The 22,955-nt window shown below is 33.4% G+C and overlaps 1 protein-coding gene across 1 annotated transcript; it reads right to left on the bottom strand.

Moving 5' to 3' along the window:
• Nucleotides 1-5,388: 5,388 nt before the first annotated feature.
• Nucleotides 5,389-6,201, bottom strand: LOC145005945 (EG45-like domain containing protein). Its single transcript, XM_078965046.1, has 3 exons — nucleotides 6,040-6,201; nucleotides 5,664-5,940; nucleotides 5,389-5,573 (listed from the first exon to the last, which is right to left on the bottom strand). Exons 1-3 carry the CDS (start codon nucleotides 6,146-6,148, stop codon nucleotides 5,567-5,569), a joined length of 393 nt encoding a protein of 130 aa, XP_078821172.1. The 5' UTR covers nucleotides 6,149-6,201; the 3' UTR covers nucleotides 5,389-5,566.
• Between the last annotated feature and the right edge of the window lie 16,754 nt (nucleotides 6,202-22,955).

Below are 22,955 nucleotides of genomic sequence, written 5' to 3'. Positions count from 1 at the left end.
AGTGTTGTATGGTTATCGGGATGCATTGCTATCAAAATAAATCGAATACAAATTGCCGAGGAAATAAAAATATTGTTATAAAACCAAACTGAACAAAAAAAATGTCCATACCTTGAATTTGGGTTTCTTGTCGAGTAACTCAAATTTTATTCTGCAAATAAATTTTATTCTGAAAATATGATATGGCATATAGAATCTCTACATTAATATGGAAATAACTCAAATTCCTACAAATGTTACAAAATTGGTCCCTATAGAAGTTTTTGTAAAACAAATTGGCATTTTTGTAAAGAAATTGTGAAATAAGATAACAATAACTAATTTAACAGTACATTTTTTTTTAATCTGCTGCAATAAAACTTAAATTTTTGCAAATGTTACAGAAGGATTGAAGAAGAAGACACCTTTTTGTTATAAAGAGGTGAAAGAAGAATTGAAGAAGAATATCTTTTGCAAAGTAATCTCAGAAGCAATGTAACATCCATAAAATTCAAGCCAATTTAAACTTTTCAAAAACAACCATTTAACATTAATTCTTTATAAAAAAGGTTTTCATTACAATTATTATCAGAGTATTCCCAGAACCATATCATAAAACAGAACATGAGGAGCGATATGATCATGCCTTCGCCTTGCCACGGTCTCCTAAAGTACCTGAAAACATTAAACCACAACTATAAGCCCGAAAGCTTAGTGAGATACCCCTAAAATACCAACCACATATACCATACACATAACATATCATAACAGAACATAACATCCATGCACTTTGGGTCTACTATATGACTGGTCCGCTGCACCGGGCCTTCAGTCCACCTGGTCCACCCTCCGAGTACAGCCATATCCATCGAGTTTGGAGTGTGGTTGGTCCGCCGCACCAGGCCTTCAACCCACCTGGTCCACTCTCTGAGTCTACAGTATGAATGGTCCGCCCGCACCAGGCCTTCAGTCGGCCTGGTCCACTCGTCCGCCCTCGTGGGGCCTACAGTCTATTCAGATCGCTCGTTGGGCCTTCGAAATATCCGGTCCGCCCTGGGTATGTAGGCCTACATCAAAAAGTAGGACCCGCCTCAACCCAACCCCAGTAAACCAACCATGTGCACATAAACATATAACCACATAACAATAAATCATCAGTCAAGCGATCTAGCATATCACATACATAGCATACTCTAAACAAGATATTGACCTAACTGGTCACTAACATATACCATCCTAACTACCAGGATGCAAACATAGCAAAGCAATAACATAACAACAATACATGGATTACAATCCGATAAAGGGTCGGCCTTGGTGCTTTAGACCCTGTCGATATAGTGAGGATAACTCACCTCGCAACTGCTGACTGAAAAGATAAGATCACGCTGCTCCAACCTCCGACACGAACTCCACCACTGATAATACCAAAAGACTAAACTCAATAAATACCAATAATTACCAAATTACCCCTGGAAGTCAACTGGTCAACTCTTGGTCAAAGTCAAAGTCCTCAGTCACAGTCAAACTTCGTGACTGACTCGTCGAGTCCCTATGCTGTGAAAACTCCCATATCACGACCCAACTCGTCGAGTCGCCCCAAGACTCGCCGAGTCCCACGAACTCTGAGTCACCTCCTGCTCAACTCACCGAGTCATCCCTCGAATCACTGATTCACAACTCAACCAAAACGATTAGGACTTCGCGACTAGACTCGTCGAGTCCAAGGAAATCTTCAACAGACTCGCCGATTTGTTCTTCCAACTCATCAAGTTCCTGCCTGTCTTCATCCAACTCGCCGAGTACACCCATGTGACTCGCCGAGTACCTCTAGTTCTTAATCCATATAGTGGCTTTCAAGCCATGCAGTGACTCCAATCCATAGATCCAACCTCCCACAAGCTTCCCTACACGTAAAGGTGCAAACTTTACGTGAAACCATGGGGAAATAAGCCTAAAATACTCTAGGGCAAAGGCTTAAGGCAAAGGGACTTCACCAACCACTCTAGCACAAAAGCTTTACAACAAATAGGATCATTACAAGCTTGGATCTGAAGTTTCAACTTCAGATCTAGCTTCTAAACTCGAAATTGATTCTACTTAAGCCATAATCCCCAAAATAGCAACCAAGAATGAATCTAGAAGAAGGAAACTCAAGGTAACAGATTGTTACCTCAGAAATGATCCAAAGGAGGAGTAGATCCCTGATCTACAATGATATCCAGATGCTAGCCTCTTGATCTTCAACCTTCTTCTTCTCAATTTCTCTTCCCAAGCTCTAATTCTTCATCAATGGAGGTTATACACAACCAAGAATGAATCTAGAAGAATGAAACTCAAGGTAACAGATTGTTTTTTTGGTGTATTATTACTGTATTTATAAAAATCATGGAAGTAAATCAAGTTATAAGTTGAATTATAAGAACATTGGACAATTCTAATGTATATATATGATACAAAACGACGTAGTATTATGTGTTTGGGTATCTAAGCTTATATACCCTTAAAGGTATATTCACTTTTCCTTATATATATATATATATATATATATATATATATATATATATATATATATATATATATATATATATATGTTCAGGTTCAATGGAAAACAAGAAATTCTTAAAAAAAAAAAACTCTAAAAATCATAAAGATGCATAAAAAATACTTAGAGATCACAATTTTTTTTTTTCTGACTTTATATATACAAAAATCGCAGCTTTATTAACAAATTCGCTGAAAAAAAAAATTTGAAAATTTTCTTTTTTGATAGTTTAAAAAAAAATCAGCCATTTTATTAAAAAAGTTGCGATTTTTGTATATATAAAGTCAAAAAATGATTTGTGATCTCTAATTATTTTTTATGCATTTTTATGATTTTTAGGGTTTTCTTTTGTTTTCAAAATAACCTTCCTTTATATATATATATATATATATATATATATATATATATATATATATATATATATATATATATATATATATATACACACACATATAAAAAAATACACAATATATATAAATACACATATGCATACATTATAACATATATTATAGATTGCACACCAGAAACTACAAAGTATATATAAATACATATATATATATATATATATATATATATATATATATATATATATATATACATATATCGTAAAGACATTTTTACTATAATCAAATACACATACTTTCAAATACCTATACCACATATACCTACTTTCACATATATACATAATAGCATTCTACTTACACAAAATACACATATTTTCATATACATATTATATACACGCAAATACACAAAATACACATATTTGCACATATGTACACCAATAATACACCAAAAAAACACTTGATGATGAAAAACATACACTATTTTGATATACATACGACAAATTCCCGGAGTAATTGAAGCCCTAAACCCCTTTGATCGGTAATCTCACAATGTTGGGGAGTCTCTTTGTCGGAATCGATGATAACACAGAGAATATGTTGGATTAGATCGTCGATCGAACGGTTAAGATTTCCTGGAAAGTGTTAGTGCCAATCCTGCCTCAAGACCATTGTCGGCGACATTATTAGCAGTGACAAAGGCTTTTCACGCAGACTCTGGCTTGATTCACCGCTAATAGTCTATATCTCTGCTAATAATGTCGTCGGTAATAGTCTTGTTTCTTGCAAGGTTATAAAACTCGTTACTCGGTACCTGTTCGGCCGACTACCGAGTAGCGAGTACTCGAGGAGTACTCGGATTCGATAATTTATGTAGAAATATTTTTAGGGAAATTATATACGTCAAAATCATAAGCTAAAATCAAAAGTTGATTGAAATATATAACAAAATTAGATACATGTGAATACACAAAAACAGAAAAACGCATAACGGTCTCACTTCGTGAATAATTGTTGAAAATTTAAGATATATATGTAGTAATAATCACATGTATGTGTGTTAAACAATAAATCATTAAGTATATTATACATATTAATAACCGAGTTGATCAGGTTTTACAATACCACTCAGTTCAGTAAGAGGCCAATTGGAGAGTACTCGGGATTCTACAATTTGCATCGGCAAGGGGGCGAGTAGCGAGTACTTGCAGGAGTAATCGGAAAACTCGGCGAGTTTTACAACATTGGCTTCTTGTAGTGGTAACTAATTTCTTTACTAAACATCAAAATTACCCGGTGTATTTGTTTATTTTAAAATCTTACAATAGACTTTTAAAAAAGATCGGTATATATATCATTATCAATTTGTACGAATCAAACTTTTTGGTAGCCAAATATATTGGTATCAAGTATACTTTGTATGGTACTGGTAGCAAATTTTTTATAGCAATTATATTGTTACAGTACACAATTTAAAGAAAAACAATCGGTATCATACCAATTTCACCCTTAACTCCGATGACATTTGCTTTTTTATTATATGATATATTTTACGAACAATTTTGTAATTTATTTTTTATACAGAAACCAAACCTAGCAAAATCTCATGACTAAAATTTTAAATCTGAAACAGTAACTATTTAAAAGACACTTATTTTTTATTATGTAATATAATATAATTTTCTTTTGTAAGATAGAAAAAGTAGAGGCGTATTATATATTTGAAAATGTGTTCCTTTAGCATTCAAATCCAATAATGGACAAAAATATTGTTGAAGAGTATATTCTTATAGCGTGTGTTAGCCGTTAAAAAGAATACACTCATTTGGGTATATCATTAAAAAATAGTAAATTATACGACGTGTGTTAGCCGTTAAAAAGAATACACTCATTTGGGTATATCATTAAAAAATAGTAAATTATACGAATAGGTACTTATGGTTTGAGCTAATTTGTACATTTATTTTCTAACTTATTTTTAATTAGGAAGATTTTTATTGTTTGTTTTATTGCATGTTTGGTCTTTGTATTATAAAAAAAAAAATCATTTTGATCTTGATTTTTTAATTTATTCAAATATGATGGAGTAGTTAAGATCAAGTAAGATGAGATGGATGTGGGGTTGGAATATTTATTTAAATAAATTAAAAAATCAATAGCAAAATAGTCTTTCCAGGTAAAAAAAAAATCATTTTGATCTTGATTTTTTAATTTATTCAAATATAATGGAGTAGTTAAGATCAAGTAAGATGAGGTGGATGTGGGGTTGGGATATTTATTTAAATAAATTAAAAAATCAATAGCAAAATAGTCTTTCCAGGTAACACAGAACCAAACGCACAACAAAAACAAAGAGTAGAGACCTACCGATCTAAAAAAATAAGTTAGGACCAAATGTACAAATTCTCCGAAACCATTGGGACCATTCATGTAATTTATTACTCTTAAAAAATAAAGAAGAAAATATGCAATCAATAACAGAATAAGGTATCGATACTTGAACTCCTTAAAAGAGTAAAAAAATAATATAACGAAACATAGAGATTTTATTCAGCCCATACATCATACATATATTGCCATGAGACGTATACAAGCATATCCCCATATGCTTAATTAAATACATTTGAGTATCATTTATTTTAAAACAAACTGATCAGAAGAGAATTGATTATTGGCGTATTGCATACGTATTTTTATTAAATCAGATCCTGAAAATCACAAAGAAAGTAAAAATCAGTCAAAAGTTAAACAAAAATATACAAGTTTTAGCAAAGAGAAAAGGTTACATGTATAATTACCGGTTATATTCAATGTTAATTCTCCCCGCATCCGTATTAGCAATCACAGCAAACGCCTCTCGGGAAAGGTCAACTTGATTTGCTGCACATCCGGGACAAAGATCTACAACAGTTACATCAACGCTTCTGCCTGTGCATGGGTTCAGAACACCATCATTGGTTCTACCGGTGCAAGTAACACGGTACCTAGTTCCACATGCAGCTCTGTTGGCAAACAAACCACTGTTTGCTGCTAGAATCATAACACCACGATCTTCAAAGCCAAAACATGATGATGCTACATAAAACAACATTCAAAATCTCAACATTAATAAGCTACATGTATGATCATAAATGAATTTACTTGTATCTTTGATGTATATGTATATGTACTTACGCACGTAAGGAGGAGTGTAGAACGTTGCTTGGCCTGCAATGGCGTGAGCAACTGAAGCAAAGCATGCAACCATGGCAATCAAGAAAAAAACTCTTGTCATCAAACCCATCCTTGGTATGTCTCTTTTTAAAAGCCTAATTAAGTATGATATGTGAAGTTGTATTCTCAATTTGGTGAACAAAAAGAAAGTAAGGCTTCCTATTTATAGCCAAAAAAGATAACATAAACACTAGTAAAATGTGCCACAATTTTCTCCTACGTATTCAACAAAATACAAATGTAGCGTTTAATAGTCAAGGAAGTGAATGGGATCGATATGAAATCTGGTCGGTCTCTCGAGTTCTAGATGATGGTTAGTTATTCCAATGTCTCTCAAAGTAAAATCTTTTGTTTAATTTATTCTAATTCAGTTGGTGGTGAGATGCACTTGAGATTTCAAGTCTCATCTTGGAAAAGATAACATTTATAATGGGAACTTATGAGTAAATATAAGTCTCTTGTAACCTTTTTTTGTTTTCTCTCTTACAAAAAAAAAAAAAAAAAAAAAAAAAAAAAAAAAAAAACCCTATAATGATCACTGTTTTAATTAAGAGAGAATTTCATATATATCCCTCTTAAACTTCAAAATATCATATTTGCTCGGTTTTATTTCTTAATATCATATTTATCCTACATAAACTTTCAAAATATCATATTTGCCCAAATCTTTTTTTATAATGTTTTTAATATTTTATAATCATTTTTTATATCTTAGAATTATTATAATAATTAAGAAATTTAACAATATTATCCTTATGTCTATAATAATTGAATGTGAACTTCTAAATTGTTGGAATGTCTGCTTCTTAATAGACAAAAAGATTCATCTTCAATCCTTTTTATGGAATGTATGTTTTGATTCTTTAGTTTTTTGTTGTTATTGATTATTATTATGTTGCAGATATTAGATATTACCATTAATGTTTTGATGTTTCAAGAGTGTATATAAGATATTTTGATATTTAAGAAGAGCATATATGATATTTTGATATTTAAAAAGGACATATATGATATTTTGAAATTTTGTGAAGGGTAAATATGATATTTAAAATTTTATAAAGGGTAAATATGATATTTATATTTTGATATTTAAGAAGGACATATATGAAATTTTCCCTTTAATTAATTGTGAATGTTATAATACTTTTTTATCTTATAACCTTGAATGTTAAATAAACCTTCCATAAACCGCATGGGCAGTTTCTAAGGATATTCTATATACATTAATCCCCCCTCACCCCCCCACCCCCCCCCCCCCCCAACAAAATATTTGCTGCACTCATTTTCATTTTCTTTTTGTTTAATTTTTTTGCGTACATTTTTTTTTGTAATTTCGATGTCCTTTTTCATTATTATAATTACATATTATTATTAGATTAATGTTTAACTATATAATAGTATTAAAATATATTTTTTATTAATTACTAATTTATAACCCGTACAAATCACGGTTATAAAATTTATTAAACTTTTATAGTAAAAACTTAAAATTATTAATCAATTATTTGAAATAAATTATTTTATATAAATTATTTTAAATATATTAGTAATCAATAGATTTTTTTTAGTTATATAGAATTATAATCATTGATTTAAATATATATGTGAAATATATCATTTTATAATTTATATTAATTTTTATTCTATTGTTATTAATTTAACTTAATTAGGGTGAAAAGTTCAAATTTTGAAATTTAAAATGAAGAATGACAAGTGACATGCATTAATTAGAAGAAATAATAGGATGACACATGATAAAAAAGAAATAAAATATATATTAATTAAAAAGCTAATAAGGTGATACATATCAAATGGAGAATAAAACTATTCTTTTATTATAATAAAGAGATTTGGTAAATCAACTCTATCGAAGATTTGTCTTTATTTATAATCGTGACTTTTTGTAAATAGAAAATGAAGAACTAAACACACAATGTTAACACAATTATTAGATAATGATTTATTAATTACACCATATCTATTCGTGTGTGTTACTATATATATATATATATATATATATATATATATATATATATATATATATATATATATATATATATATATATATATATATATAGAGGCTTAGGTTTTTCTATTCAAAGTAATTATTGTGTTATTATATGTATAAACGGGCCAATCAAATTTAATTATTTTAAGAAAATGATTAACATATATTATTAAATTAAATATAATCGAAAAATATCATCTTAATTAACTACAAGGGTAATTTAGTCAATTAATATAGATTTAATAAAGGAAAATTGCATTTTTTTAGAGATCATAGATTCTATTAATTTTAAAATCCGATTGTACGAATTATAATTCTTTTAATTCGGACATTCTGACAGAATATGTTTATCAGTATATTCGAAAATAAAATATTTTTGAACCATAAATAATAAAAATATTGTTGAACTATTTCTTGATCATGATTTTAAAAACTTCTTGTAGAATAAAAAAATTCTTGAACAATCAATTGACTAATAAAAACAAAAAATACATTATTTCTTATAGAATACGGGTAACAATTGTTAAGAATTACATTTTTTGTTAACGAATAAAACTAAAAAAACCTTTCAAAACGGGAAAGAAAACATCAAATCTAATAACGACACTAATACATTCTAAAAAATAATGTTGCTTAGAATCACTTTTAGTTTTTTTGGTCCGTTCTTCATGCATCAAATTCTGTGAAAACAAAACAAAATTGTAGTTTAGATTCCAATAATGCATTAGCAAATGAAAAATAAAAAACTAAATTCCTTTGGAAATAGATGTAGACTTGTGAATTGCACCAAAACCAAGAAACAAGAATTTTTTCAATGTGATTGGTTTTGGAATGTTGCACTAGATTCTATATCATTTGAATTGTAGTGGTGGTTGTCACTGCAGATGGGAGTCTTTGAGAAGTTTAGACCATAATTAAAGAGCTGATTTTAAATCCATAGAATCTATGTACAACACCTTCCAACGGCTACATATTCAGCTTCAACGGTAGAGCAAACTAATGGTATATGCTTTTTGCTAGATCAACTTACAATCTATCTCCAATCATTTGAGCTTCTTCTGAAGTGCTTTTACGATCAATGCCACATCCACCATGATCCGAGTCAGTGTATCCCACCAACTTGAACTCGGAATCATGAGGATACCATAACCCAAGATTGGGTGTATGCTTTAAGTAACGAAAGATTCTTTTCACAACGAGTAAATAAGATTCCTTAGGACTGGCTTGATAACGAGCACACAATATAGTAGCAAAGATAATGTCAGGGAGAATGGTAGTAAGATATACCTGAGATCATATTATTCCTCAAAAGAGAGTTCATTCACATCAGCGCCATTTGGATCAACGCCAATAGACGTTGATGAGGATATTGGAGTTTTTGCTAGCTTGCAATCAGTAAAACCATACCTTTTCAGCATATCTGCAATATATTTAGCTTGGCAAACAAAAATATCATTAGTTAGTTGTTGACTTACAAACCCTGAAAGAAGGTTACTTCACACATCATGCTCATCTCAAACTTCTTAGCCATGATCTCCGTAAATTCTAAACTTAGCTTTTCATCAGTGGATCCAAAAATGATATCATCAACATACACTTGGGCAAACATGATATGAGATCCTAAAATCTTGATGAACAGAGTGTTATCAATCTTTTATCGTTTGTATCCACTTGAAAGAAAATAGCTTGTTAAAGTGTCATACAATGCTCTAAGTGCCTTCTTTAAACCATAGACAACTTTATCAAGACGATACACATGATTTGGAAACTCTTCACTTTCAAACCTTGGGGTTGCTTTAAAAAAACTTCTTCTTCATCCGGGCTAGTCAGTTTAAAAACGATAAGCGTCAAAAATGACTTTTTGATAGAAGAATATTTAGAACAAATAATATTAACCATGTTATAGTATATGTCACAAGGTTTCCGTACATATAAATAACGCTGAAATCTGAGTTATAACGAAGAAGTTATGACATGTCAAAGTTTCGCGACAGATTCGGCATGACGTTGTAGGACGTAAATAGTGAATTTGTGATAGAATGATATTTAGTCTTAGTAATCTAAACTAAATTTGTAGAATACGCTAAACCGAGAACGTGCATAAAAAGAACGTCTAAATTTGATTTCGTATGAGGAAGTTATGATTTTTCGAAGTTCCAACTTAGCAGTATGCAGCTCAAAGTTTGAATATGAGATTTAGTGGTTTCTAGTCGAAAAATCTAAACGAGAATCAAAGATCTTGGCGATAGTCATGCAACGGTGAAAAGACAGACGAAAACGGACGTCAGATTAAGAAGTTATGAATTTCTAACAGAGTTTTCCTGTCCCGGACTACTAAAAATAATATAATAAAAATAAAGTCAAAATTAGCCGATGGAGTCTAAACGAGATTTGTAGCACATAAACTCACCTACGTGTGCATATAAAGAACGTCGAAAATGGAGCTCGTATGAGAAAGGTATGAATTTTTGAAGTTCGGGGCACGAACCCCGACACCTGTGTTAGTGTTCATGACATGAACACTAGGTTCACGACGTGATCTTAGTAATAACGTCTCCTAGAGCCTGTCAGACCCAAGTTGCGATGATGCACCTGATGATGACTGAACTCACGACGTGAATATTTGAGATTCATGACGTGAATCCAGAAAAATGGCCCTATAAATAGAAATCGAAGGGCAACTGATTTTGGTTGCTACTTTCTTACTCTCTCACTCCCGATACCCTCTATAGCCCTCTTGAAGTACCTTCGAAGCCCGGTATTATCCCGACACCCGATGCGAGTGCCGACGCACCGAAGATCCCGAGAATAAAAGAGTTTTCGAGCCGAAGCTTTACCCACAAGAAGCCCGGTGTGTGAAGATATCTCGGTTTCATCGAAGAATACTACTTTAAGAGCCGTAGTGATGTCCGATAATTGTCTTATGAAGTGAGTGCATAGTCCCTTTCATGAACATGATCTTAATACAAGTATTGTTTGAATGTATTAAATATATGTTTTGTGTGAGTTATTTGACGATGTCTAAATTATGTGTTAAAGAACATACCTGATTGTTTATGATTACTTAAGTTAAAGAGTAAACCTAAGGTTTGTTATAATGGTTATGGGGTAATATCCCTTTATGAGTACGAGCGAGATATATATGAAGAATAGAACTTTAAAATATGTCATTGATCCGGAAGCATGGATTAGACATAGTTATTCGTCCCTAGTCTGAGAGTATGGATTGAACTTACTTAATTGTCATTAATCCGGGAGTATGGATTAAGACTTACTCAGTTTTCATTAATCCGGGAGTATGGATTAAGATATAGTCAGTTGTCCTTAGTCCCGGAGTATGGACATGACATAGAATCTATCATTAATCTGGGAGTATAGATTTAGACATAGATGTTGAATATTTTAAGTGTTGCGTCTTGGATTATTTGTTTTGTAAACGGATTGGGCTTATCCATCCGTAGTTATCTAGAATAGTTTCCTTTATCTAGATAAGTTGTTAGGGTTTTATTATAAATATATGCATGCATGTATGCGTATATAATAGATTATTCATTCACGTTGATTCTTGTAACCCTAATCATACCTCTACAGATTGTAGTTCTTAATCGAGCTCTTCTGGGGTATTTTGCATTAATCATTCGACATCTTCATCGCAATACTTGTGTTCTTATTTACGTTCTTATTATTATTATTTTGCTTAGAATCATACGATCCTGAAAGAACTTTGTTCTAACAATTGGTATCAGAGCAGAAGATTGTGTTTGTCGATACACTTTTCTTCTGTATTCATAAATAGTTAGGGTTTCCGCTTTTATCGAAGCCGTCATCTTCTTAACGACGATTACTCCGCTTTTGATAAAACCCTAATCTTAAGTTTACAGGTAAGATTCTAACAGCTCACCATGTCTCATGAAAATACGCATTCAAACCCTATTAACATCTCAAACAGCATCGGTTCTACAACAAGACTACCCATACTCTACACTCAAGACTACGAAGTGTGGGCTCATCACTTTGAAGATTACGTGGTTGGATTCGAGGATAATGGCTACTATCTCATCTGGGAAGCTATTGTTCTTGGACCGTTTGTGCACTCAGAAACAAACACCATTGTCAAGACACAGAAAGATTACAACAAGTTGGTAACAGATGTTCAAAAGATGTCGCAAGATGAGAAGGACAAGATTCTATGTAATGTCAAAGCCATGCGAATGATAAGATTTTCCTTACAATCTGACACCTTTCGGCTTGTAGGCTCTTGCACAACTGCTAAGGAAATCTGGGATAGGTTGAAGGAACTCTACACAACTGATGAGGATCTGGAACATTCTATTCAAACTCTGTTGCTCTCAGAATTCGGAGCATTTGAACAGAAACCTGAAGAGAAGCTCATTCAGACCTTTGATCGGTTCAATCATCTTTTAAGTAAGATGATCAAGCATGGAATTAAAAGGAAGGTGATCGAACAGAAAGTTACATTCATGAACGGGCTCAGACCAGAATGGATGGCCGTGGTTTCCACTGTGAAGGCACATGAACAGTTTAAATCCTACTCTCTGGCGAAACTAGTTGGAATACTGATGTCAAATGAAAGTGTTGTAACTAATGAGGCGAAAGTGGTCTCTAGCATGGGATCACTGGCTCTTGTCTCTAAAGGAAAAAGTACTGTTGAAGAAGAGGAAGAGTGAGACATGTCAGAATGTGATCTTACAAGTGAGGAGTATGCTCTGATGATAACCAATCCAAAGAAATTTGCTAGAAGAAAATTTCCTACCAATAAGAACCGAAATTGGCAAGGAAGTTATAGTTCCGAGAAGGTAAAAGAAGAACCGAAAGGCTCATCCCAAAAGGTGGAAGAAAACAAACTTGCGGGAGACTCTGGTTACAACTGCAATTACTGTCACGACAAGAACCACTTTGCCAAAGATTGCATGTTAAGAAAGATGGCTGAGAAGAAAGAGGGTGAAGACGATGAAGCATATTATATAAGAAAACTTGAAGAAGTCAAAAAGAAGAAGGCTTCCAACAGCTCCATGAATGCTCTTATTGTACAAGAAGATGCAGGGGAAGACGAGTTTGGCGGCGTAGAAGTCTGGTCAACTAATTCTGAAGATGAAGAGGTTAGAAGACCCACGCACGGAAAGGCTGGAGGTTCTGGTGGAAAATGCCTGATAGTCACTGCTGGACCATCAACCGAAAGTGCAGACACAGAACCGAACATGACTGAGAACAAGTGTTTTGCAGCCAAGCCAGTGAGTGAGAAGATCAACGACTGCGATCGAATGATCAAAAAGGTACATTCTCTCCTTGAATCTCTTAAAATTTCCAAAACTGAATATCTAGAAGAATTAAATGAACTAAACTTTAAATTTAACAACCTAAGTAGCAGCCTCATGCAAACGTGCTTAGCAAACTCTAAGCTAACTGACCAACTCGGCAGGGTGTCTACAAAAAGTGAGGAGAGAAGGATCTGGATTGAGCAGAAGGAAGCGGAGTTAGTTAGGGCTAAGGATGAGAGTATTTATTTGCAAAGAGACAATTTAAAATTATTAAAACAAAGAAATGTTTTCTGTTTAATTGCTAAGCGTCTTTATACTAATATTGCTCAATTGCATCTTAACTGTGAAATTGGAAAGAAAATACATAAAATGATTTTGCCCTTTCTTGAATTTAAGGAAGATGATGTTATAGCAGAATGTGAATCAGAAGTTTCCTCTGAAGCAACATCCATGTCATATAGGCTAGGTTTAGATAAAATAGAAACTTTCATCGATTGTAAGGAACATAAAAGTATGTTAAGAGATATCTTAGATGAAAATGATAGGATGAATATTAAAACCGAAACTATACAAACATTCGATGAATCAAATGCCAAAATCGTCAAGGAAAATAAAATTATAATAGATAATACATCTGAATTTGAAACAGAGAGTGAAATGAGTGAAATTTCAGTAGAGGATATTGTTGATTGTTCTGAGTTTGTGAAAGATGAAGCCAAGAGTGAAAAACCTCTTATTTCAGAAAACTCATTTGAATTTGCTCGTCTGTCAAAGGAACAGAAACCGAAACTCAAAGAAAAGGCTGTGGTCTATCAGAAGGTACAGACCGTACCAAACCAAGTTTATGTTGTGACTGGAGTCACTCACAGACAAACAACTGAATTAAGGATGATAGTTGAAGAGGATAATGCTGAAGGATGCGAAGACTATTTCTAGTCTGCTCCAATTGACAATGCAGATGAGACTGTGGGTCTGTCTGAGAAAACCACTTGGAGAGTCAAAGGATGATACATACCAGAACCCATCAATAAACCTTCAAGTTTCGATATTCCCAGCACAAGTGGAACGAAAGATGTTCTAGCAGAACCTTCAATGCAACCTGACGCTCCAATCGAAAGAAAAGAACCGAAAGGTCCACTCAAGAGACAGGAAGCATCGACGGTTTAAACTAAGGAATGCACCGAAACCAGAGTGGAAGACAAGAGAAGGAAGGAGAAATCCGAGTCAAGTTTCAATGTTCACAAATCTCAGAAGGAGCTAGCTAAACAGAAAAGACTCAGAAATCAGCGATATGCCTCGAATCTAAATGAACGGAAACGGCATTGGAATTCTCAAATTCCTAACTATGAATCTCCTGGGAAAGAATCCAAGGATAAAGGAAAACAAAAGTTAAAGGAAGATTTTGATTCCAACTCCTATTATTCCAAATCCCAAAACCAAAAGCCGAGTGTCGGTTCTAAACCAAGATTCGGTTCTCAACCGAGTTTCGGTTCTAAACCGACTTTCGGTTCTCAACCGAGTTTCGGTTCTAAACTGACTTTCGGTTCTCAACCGAGATTTGGTTCTAAACCCAATTTCAGTTTTCAACCAAGTTTCGGTTCTAGACCAGATTTCGGTCAACGTCCCAAGTTCATCCCTAACACAAGATTCAGTTCTAACACTGGTTTCAGTTCCAATTCTAGATATGGATCCTCCAAGTTCCAATATCAACATAATCGATCCTTCCCTAAACCTAAGAATCAAACGAAAAACACTAAACTAACTAATAAGAATACCTTAAAATTTAAAGAAGATAAGACGAAAATCAAGGTATTTACTATCAAAAGAAAAGATCAAACAACTCTCGTCAAAAGAACTTATTTTGTTGATGCTTCTACTGTAATTCATTTCTCTGTGAAAACCTCAACAGGACCCAAGAAACTTTGGGTTCCTAAATCTGCTTGAAATTGCAGGTAATCAGTGATGAGCAGTTCGACGACGAATGGTATATATGTTGGGTTATGAGCATTCTAACACTCCTAAGTGTACATGCAACCCTAAATACCTTGGATCTATGTTTTCTCTATTATACATGCAAATATGAACATCCAAGGTATTATCCTAATCTAACATACAAAACTATCAATATAATAAGATAGAATACATACCTCTTTGATGTAGAATGTCTTCATGAAGCTTGAGTGCCTAGTGCCCCAAGTGTGACACCTCAAATGGTTCACACAACACCAAATACACTTGGAATAACTTGAGAGAATTCTACACTTCATGAAAATCGGCTAGCCCTTTCTTACTCTCACTAGTGGCCGATTTTGCTCAAGAATAAGATGTTTATATAGTTATACAATTAGGGTAAACCCTAATCATCATGACTTTCCATTTCCTTGGATCCATGGGTTCAAATACACCAGGGAGCATCCATGGAGCATCATATGGGTTTTGGCCCAACTAGATAATCCATGGAGCATTAGCCCACTATATAAGTATGGATGATTTGTACAATCAACCCATATATTTAATTTGTCTTCTTTTGATCACTTAATTAATCCTAGATTAATTCTTGATCAATACTAATTAAATAATCTTATTATTCTTATTATTAATATACTAGAACTTATAATATATTAATAACCATAAGTGTTTTATTTCTCTCATTATAGTCTATCCAAGTGCATGATGCCATGCAACCCAAATGGACCATGCTGGGTCGGGTCAAGTCTTACCAATTATAGTTATGGACTTAGACATTAATCCAACAATCTCCCACTTGGATAAGTCTAAAACTATTATTGCGTATGACTTCAGGAACCAATTGGCAATCGTAGCTCTCAAAAGCTTCTGTCGAACTTTGACCTTGTAGATGAACTCTGACCTTTGTCAATGACTTGTCCATTAGATAAGGGATCATATATTCCTCCATTCTAGATATCATATGGACTGAGACATGGATTATAATCATTCTCTCTGTCCATTTGTTGTTTCCCAATTTCCGATTTATGACGACTAACTAATTGAACAAATCAAATCAGTCCTGGCCCGGCCGAGCACTTCCATTTGTCATCATCAAATCATCGAGTGGCCCACAGATATCGCTTTTATCCCGAAGGTAAAAGGAATGGATAAAATTTGACTCATATGGCTTGTTCTACTACTTGTTGAAGCATACACAAAGGCACGTTTTATAGCACCGAGTTACCAAATGCGGTTTCGTGCAATCAATGTACAACCAACTCATAGTAACAACTCATATCTCTAGGTTTGAAGAATATAAGATATTATCGTCTCATGATCACTCGTGATAAAAGCCATGAAGTGATTCCAATGAGCGCGGGTTGAATCCAATACTCAGAACTTATGAGAACTCATGAGTGTTGTATCCATTTGTCCAACACCTTAGACCTCTACAAGCCAACCCATGATAGTCTTAATTCATATCTACTTCCAACATATGACCGACTGTGGATGGTTTGAATAACTTAGTCATTCCGGAAGAATAACCTAGTTTATTCAGGAAGTCAAAACATGCAAAGTGAAACACAATAATAATTGAATCCAATATGGTATCAAAACCTATGAACATAAATAAAACACCTTTTATTTATCACCATATGATTACGCATTATTCATTGTATACTGTTTCAGCTATCAACTTTATTCTTGAATTTAAAACAATAGTTGTCCCATGCTCCATGCATGTACACTATGTTTTCTAAACACTAGTCATGCCATACACCAAGTATGCATACTATGTTTGTCTATGATCTTTACTTTGTGAACTAGATCAATTGAACATAACTTCAATGATTGTCTTTTCACACTCCCAAATCCTTACTGCAAATGCAAGAATTCCAAATTCATGCCATTTACTGAAATCTGTTAGATTCTAAACTTATATGCATTGATCCTCTTGTAACGATTATGCACAAATTCACAAAGACTTGGCAACAATCATTACAGAGTATTCCAAAGGAGATCAACTCCTTGGAAACATCCTTCTTGCATTAAGTTTCCTTAATCTTACACAGATTGAGATTTCTGACTTTGAAACATCTCCAGATTCATTTTGACTATCACTTCTGAATAAGAGTTGCCTCCTTACAGATTATGTCAATATGGTCCTTCCAGAATTATCACTATACTTCCAACTGTCCTTGAGCAACCAATCTTTGGTAAACCTTAGATTTTCCTCGACAATTGTTTAATCCTTTTAGTCATATCCAGTTCTAAACCTTTTCCCTTCTTAATGCCCCAGGCATTTGGAAACTCTTAGAAAGGATGAATATAGCACATGTAATCGAACCTATATCCAAAGCATATGCAACACGATTCATGATGTCTCACATAAAGACTAAACCAGTCTTTTGCTATAACATTTCCATTTCTATTTGCCAAGTTCTCATAATTCAGATTATGAAAAGGGATGCCGTAATCATAATCGAATTGAAGAACGCAAATAATGGACCCATATACAGAATTTCCTTATGTTGAGCCATTCCAACATGAAATTCATATATATTTCCTTGACTAAATGATTAAAACCTAATGATCTAAGCTTATAGATTTGAGATGAAGTATAATTTCCTCTCCCTTAATTATAGCAAAACAACTTTTTCCTAATTGAAACCTTTTGTTTTCTATAATTAACATTGCTAACTTGCAATCTTTATCATAATTATCGTGCTCCCACTAACATGATGATCATTAGCATAACACTTATGCTCCCACTAGGTTTGACATGTACTCAGAAATCAGCTGGACTTCTAGAAATCAATACTTTATTGACTTTCTTACCAATGTTCAGATTTCTGATACTGGATTGTTTTGATATAACTTTATCAAAATCATACACCTTCCCTTAGATAGCACACTTGTGTGTCTACACAATTATGAAGAGGGATGCCGTAATCATAATGGTTAGACCTTTTTGCCACTTCTCACAAGTCCAGGTTAGTGTGCCGGTAAACCACACACGCTCCACTAACGACTTTGAGAATGCAAATATCACAATTGCTATCTAACTAAAATCTACTTCGTGAAAGTGTTTCCTCACCATCATTTTCATGAATCGGAGAGAAACCTTATGACACTTAGATTTAATGGTGTATGTGTTCTTATCCATGTGAATTGTCAAAACCATAGTCACAAGATAAGGATAATGACAAATCCAAACTCATATGGACTGAACTCAATCTTAACTTCTTGCCACCTGGCAGCTCAAGGGCCTGCCATTGCTTCCAAGTTGTTGTGCAACCAATTGAGAACTCTAAGAACTCAACTTTAACTGGAATGGGCACAGACTATGTCAACACGATAGGTTATAAACCTCAAGTTGTGTGTTAGTGAAGAACTTTAGGTTTTATTCTTGATTAGTTCTTGAGACTTTCAAGACCTTTAAGACTCCCACTGTCCTCTTGACATATAAGACTCTCTTGTCAAATATTCAAGGGATAGTGCAGATTCTAATCAAGACAAACACTACACACAATTGGCCTTAGTTGGTCTTTGTTTTATCCAAAACATCACAACTTACCAATTTCAAATGTACGAGAGTAAAAAAAAATTACTCTTACATTTGACACGTGTTTTAAACCTTCTTAAAGACATGTCACTCAAATTACAATCTTGGAGTATGACTCTAAGACTTGTATTGGAACGTAGTATGACTCATCTTCTTGATTTAACCATTTCAACAATTCAAGATCCCTTCTTCTTAGTCATAAGAATGCACTAAGACTTCCTTAGAGAACTAATTTTGATATGGTTTCTTAATCATTAAGATGATAACAAAACTGATACTAAAGTACTCTCCCATCTTTTTAGATTTGAGAAACTTTTATCCTTCTGCCTAATTTGATTCTTCTTATTTGCTCTGCCTTATATTGGAACCTTTTCCAATGTCTCAGAATTACACTTAAGCTTGTAAGTATAACCATATTTACTGAACTTTAGTAAACTATGACGAATAGCCTTATCAATCTTTTGTGGTGGACTTAATCAGTGCACATGACTGTGTACTCGATCCCTTAGTCCATTACTTGACTCACACATCCATGTGAACAAGTAATTAGTCTTAATTTTTCCAATACTTGAAAGTTCTCATTCATCATGCTATACAATTTGCATGATTCCAAGTTTCGGTCCAATTGAGACTTGGTGATGAGAATCTTTCCTTATTTGGTAAATTTAGACATTACCACAAATGAAGGAATCAATTTCATATTTCCAATCTTGCTATTAATGGAATCATATAAGCAACAATTTTTCCTCAAATGCCATTGTAAGGATATTTTAAAATAAATAAAATCAAAATTTTCTTTTATTTTAAAACTATGCGGAAAAACTTATCCTTACAATCCATATGAAAACTTGTTGTTATCTATTCCTTAGCAATATCTCATAACTCCTAAGAAATAGCTCAAGAATCCGATTTTCAAACTACGCGATAGAAATCCATCTATGCGATCAGATTCAACATATTCTTTCTTTAAGTTCCTTTACTTTTCTTTGATTCTTAAAACATTACCATGTGACCCAGTCACATCATGTATCAGGAATCTCAGAATCGAAACTTAACATAGTTAGATTAATGGACTTTACCTGAAGTAGAGTCAATCTTATTGACTTTAACATCCTTATGTAAATTTGGCAGCTTCGCAACTAATGACCCTTACTTTGGCAATATAAACATATGGACCCTTTGATAATGGTACACAGGACTATTACAGACTTAGCCTTTTTCTCTTTACCATTTGGTCAACCTAGTTGACTATGTTCAATCCCTTTCCTTGGGAAGAGAATGCTTTTTCTGTATTTCCAGTGTCACCATTGTCAATGTCCATAAAGTTTCAGGAAGTTGATCTTAGCAAATAGATAAGATCATTAAGGGTCTTGTCATAGTATGTTTCATAGGTGTTCCAAAAGAACTCACTATGTGACTTAGAAAGTAGTTGAACCACCAACTTTCTCAAGACTTTGACACCCAACTCTCCCGGCTTGTCAATATGTGACTACATCTCCAAGATGTGATCACACCTAGACCTTGACTTGCCAATAGGGCTTGAGTGACCTTAAACTTTTCAAGAACTTGTGGGTTAGGGAGAATAATTGGGGGAGGAGAAAGAAGTATGATTTCCATGGGACATCATCTTCATTTAGGAAAGCTTGTTTCAAGAGATTTGGGAAGATCATAAATGTCTAAACCAGACTTGTTTTGGGAGATATTCAAGATAGTTGATTTTAAAGTCCTTAATATGACACCCAATATGAAATATTAAGGCTAGGACCCAACAAACTATTTTATAACTTAGAAGAAGGATGTCGTAATCCAAGCTATAAAATATTTGAAGGTAGGTGAATGACGATTCACCAATTTCCACCAAGATAAACGAAATGTATTATTCAGTTTTAATTGGTTTTTGAAACTCCTAGATCTTTGAGATTCATTGAACTGTTCAATGGCATGTTTCAATCTCGAGTGTGCCCTTCAGGTTTTGTGACTGGGATGCCGAGGATCACAAAACAAGATGTGAAGTAACCATGCAAATTACTTGGTACCCTTAATAAATTACCCCTCAATCGATGTGCCGGTTAACCACACACGCTCCATCGATACTATGATAAATATTAAGTCATCCTTTACCTACCTTGTTAAGTCCAAGTTAGTGTGCCGGTTAACCACACACGCTCCACTAACGACTTAGACAAAGTGTAAAGTGTAATTTCATGGATTAACACCTTATTCACATTTTCCTAAGTAACTAAGATTGGGAATTATTAAGAGTTTAATGAAGGGAGAATTATAGTCTTGTCAAACCCGTTCGGCTAACGACCCTCTACCAGTCAAGCAAGCAGTGGGTGAGAGTGGACACCCATTAAGTTGCCATTTTATAGCCAACAACCTTATACCCACCTTATAGACCGGCTTCGTGAATGAGGCGTACTAGCGGTAAGACCGACTTTACTCTTATACATGTATATATTATTAACTTATAATAGTATAAAGTATAACGGTTGAATTTTAACTTTTAAAATTCTAAGGGCTAACTTGGAATTAAGGTATTCATAAGAGAAAACTTTACAAATTCCAAAACTTGAGGGCAGGTTTTGAAACTATTCAAAACTAATTAATTCCATAACTTATGTGTTTAAAGTAGTTTTAATCCAAAAACTCTTCAAGTTCCATAACTTATGGAAGACTTTAAACTAATAAAAGAATTAACTTTTCTTTATTTTTATAACTTATGGAATTAATTAAGGTTACACTTTTACTCTTTAAGGAAGTGACTCTTGAACTTCCATAACTTGAGGACAAGTTATGGAGTCATAAAAAAAATATTCAATGACACAAGACTCTTCATTTTGTAACCATTACCAACTTTTATGAGTTTTATGAGTCTTTAATGTGACTCTTCATGTAACTTGAGGACAAGTTACACAAACACATTTTATACTCAACTCTTAGATTAAAATGGATTGAAAGCAACTATTTCAATTAGCTTTTCTATTAATCTAAGCAACTCATAAGAACAAGATAATTCAAATCAAACTTTTTCATGTAATTAGTCTAAACCTTAAACTAATACAAAACATGAATCTATTGACAATTATCTTTTAAAATGGATTAGCATGAACATTACCACATCAAAAAACAAATTTGTAAGTTCAAAAACAACTTAGGGTAATGTTCCTAGTCCATTTCTAGCTAAAAAACTCGAAAATATGGTGTCTGAGGTCCAACTCGTCGAGTGCATGAACCAACTCGGCGAGTTGGATCGATTTGATCACTTTTTAGGCATGGACTCGCCGAGTCTGATGATCAGACAGCAACAAATTCGTTTTTTCAGCTTCTATTGCAGGTATAAAAAGAAAACAAGCCTAGGCTCTAATACCACTGTTGGGTTATGAGCATTCTAACACTCCTAAGTGTACATGCAACCCTAAATACCTTGGATCTATGTTTTCTCTATTATACATGCAAATATGAACATCCAAGGTATTATCCTAATCTAACATACAAAACTATCAATATAACAAGATAGAATACATACCTCTTTGATGTAGAATGTCTTCATGAAGCTTGAGTGCCTAGTGCCCCAAGTGTGACACCTCAAATGGTTCACACAACACCAAATACACTTGGAATAACTTGAGAGAATTCTACACTTCATGAAAATCGGCTAGCCCTTTCTTACTCTCACTAGTGGCCGATTTTGATCAAGAATAAGATGTTTATATAGTTATACAATTAGGGTAAACCCTAATCGTCATGACTTTCCATTTCCTTGGATCCATGGGTTCAAATACACCATGAAGCATCCATGGAGCATCATATTGGTTTTGGCCCAACCAGATAATCCATGGAGCATTAGCCCACTATATAAGTATGGATGATTTGTACAATCAACCCATATATTTAATTTGTCTTCTTTTGATCACTTAATTAATCCTAGATTAATTCTTGATCAATACTAATTAAATAATCTTATTATTCTTATTATTAATATACTAGAGCTTATAATATATTAATAACCATAAGTGTCTTATTTCTCTCATTATAGTCTATCCAAGTGTATGATGCCATGCAACCCAAATGG

This window comes from Lactuca saligna, chromosome 7, assembly GCF_052625555.1.
Source record: "Lactuca saligna cultivar CGN05327 chromosome 7, ASM5262555v1, whole genome shotgun sequence".
Lineage (NCBI taxonomy): Eukaryota > Viridiplantae > Streptophyta > Magnoliopsida > Asterales > Asteraceae > Lactuca > Lactuca saligna.
The sequence above is the reverse complement of the archived record's forward strand: the minus strand, read 5'-3'. Positions and strand labels throughout refer to the sequence as shown.

Coding starts and splice junctions, on each gene's coding strand:
- LOC145005945 (XM_078965046.1), bottom strand. CDS start 6,148: ATGGGTTTGATGACAAGAGTTTTTTTCTTGATTGCCATGGTTGCATGC. Junction 5,941..6,039: donor CTACACTCCTCCTTACGTGC/GTAAGTACATAT, acceptor TGTTTTATGTAG/CATCATCATGTTTTGGCTTT.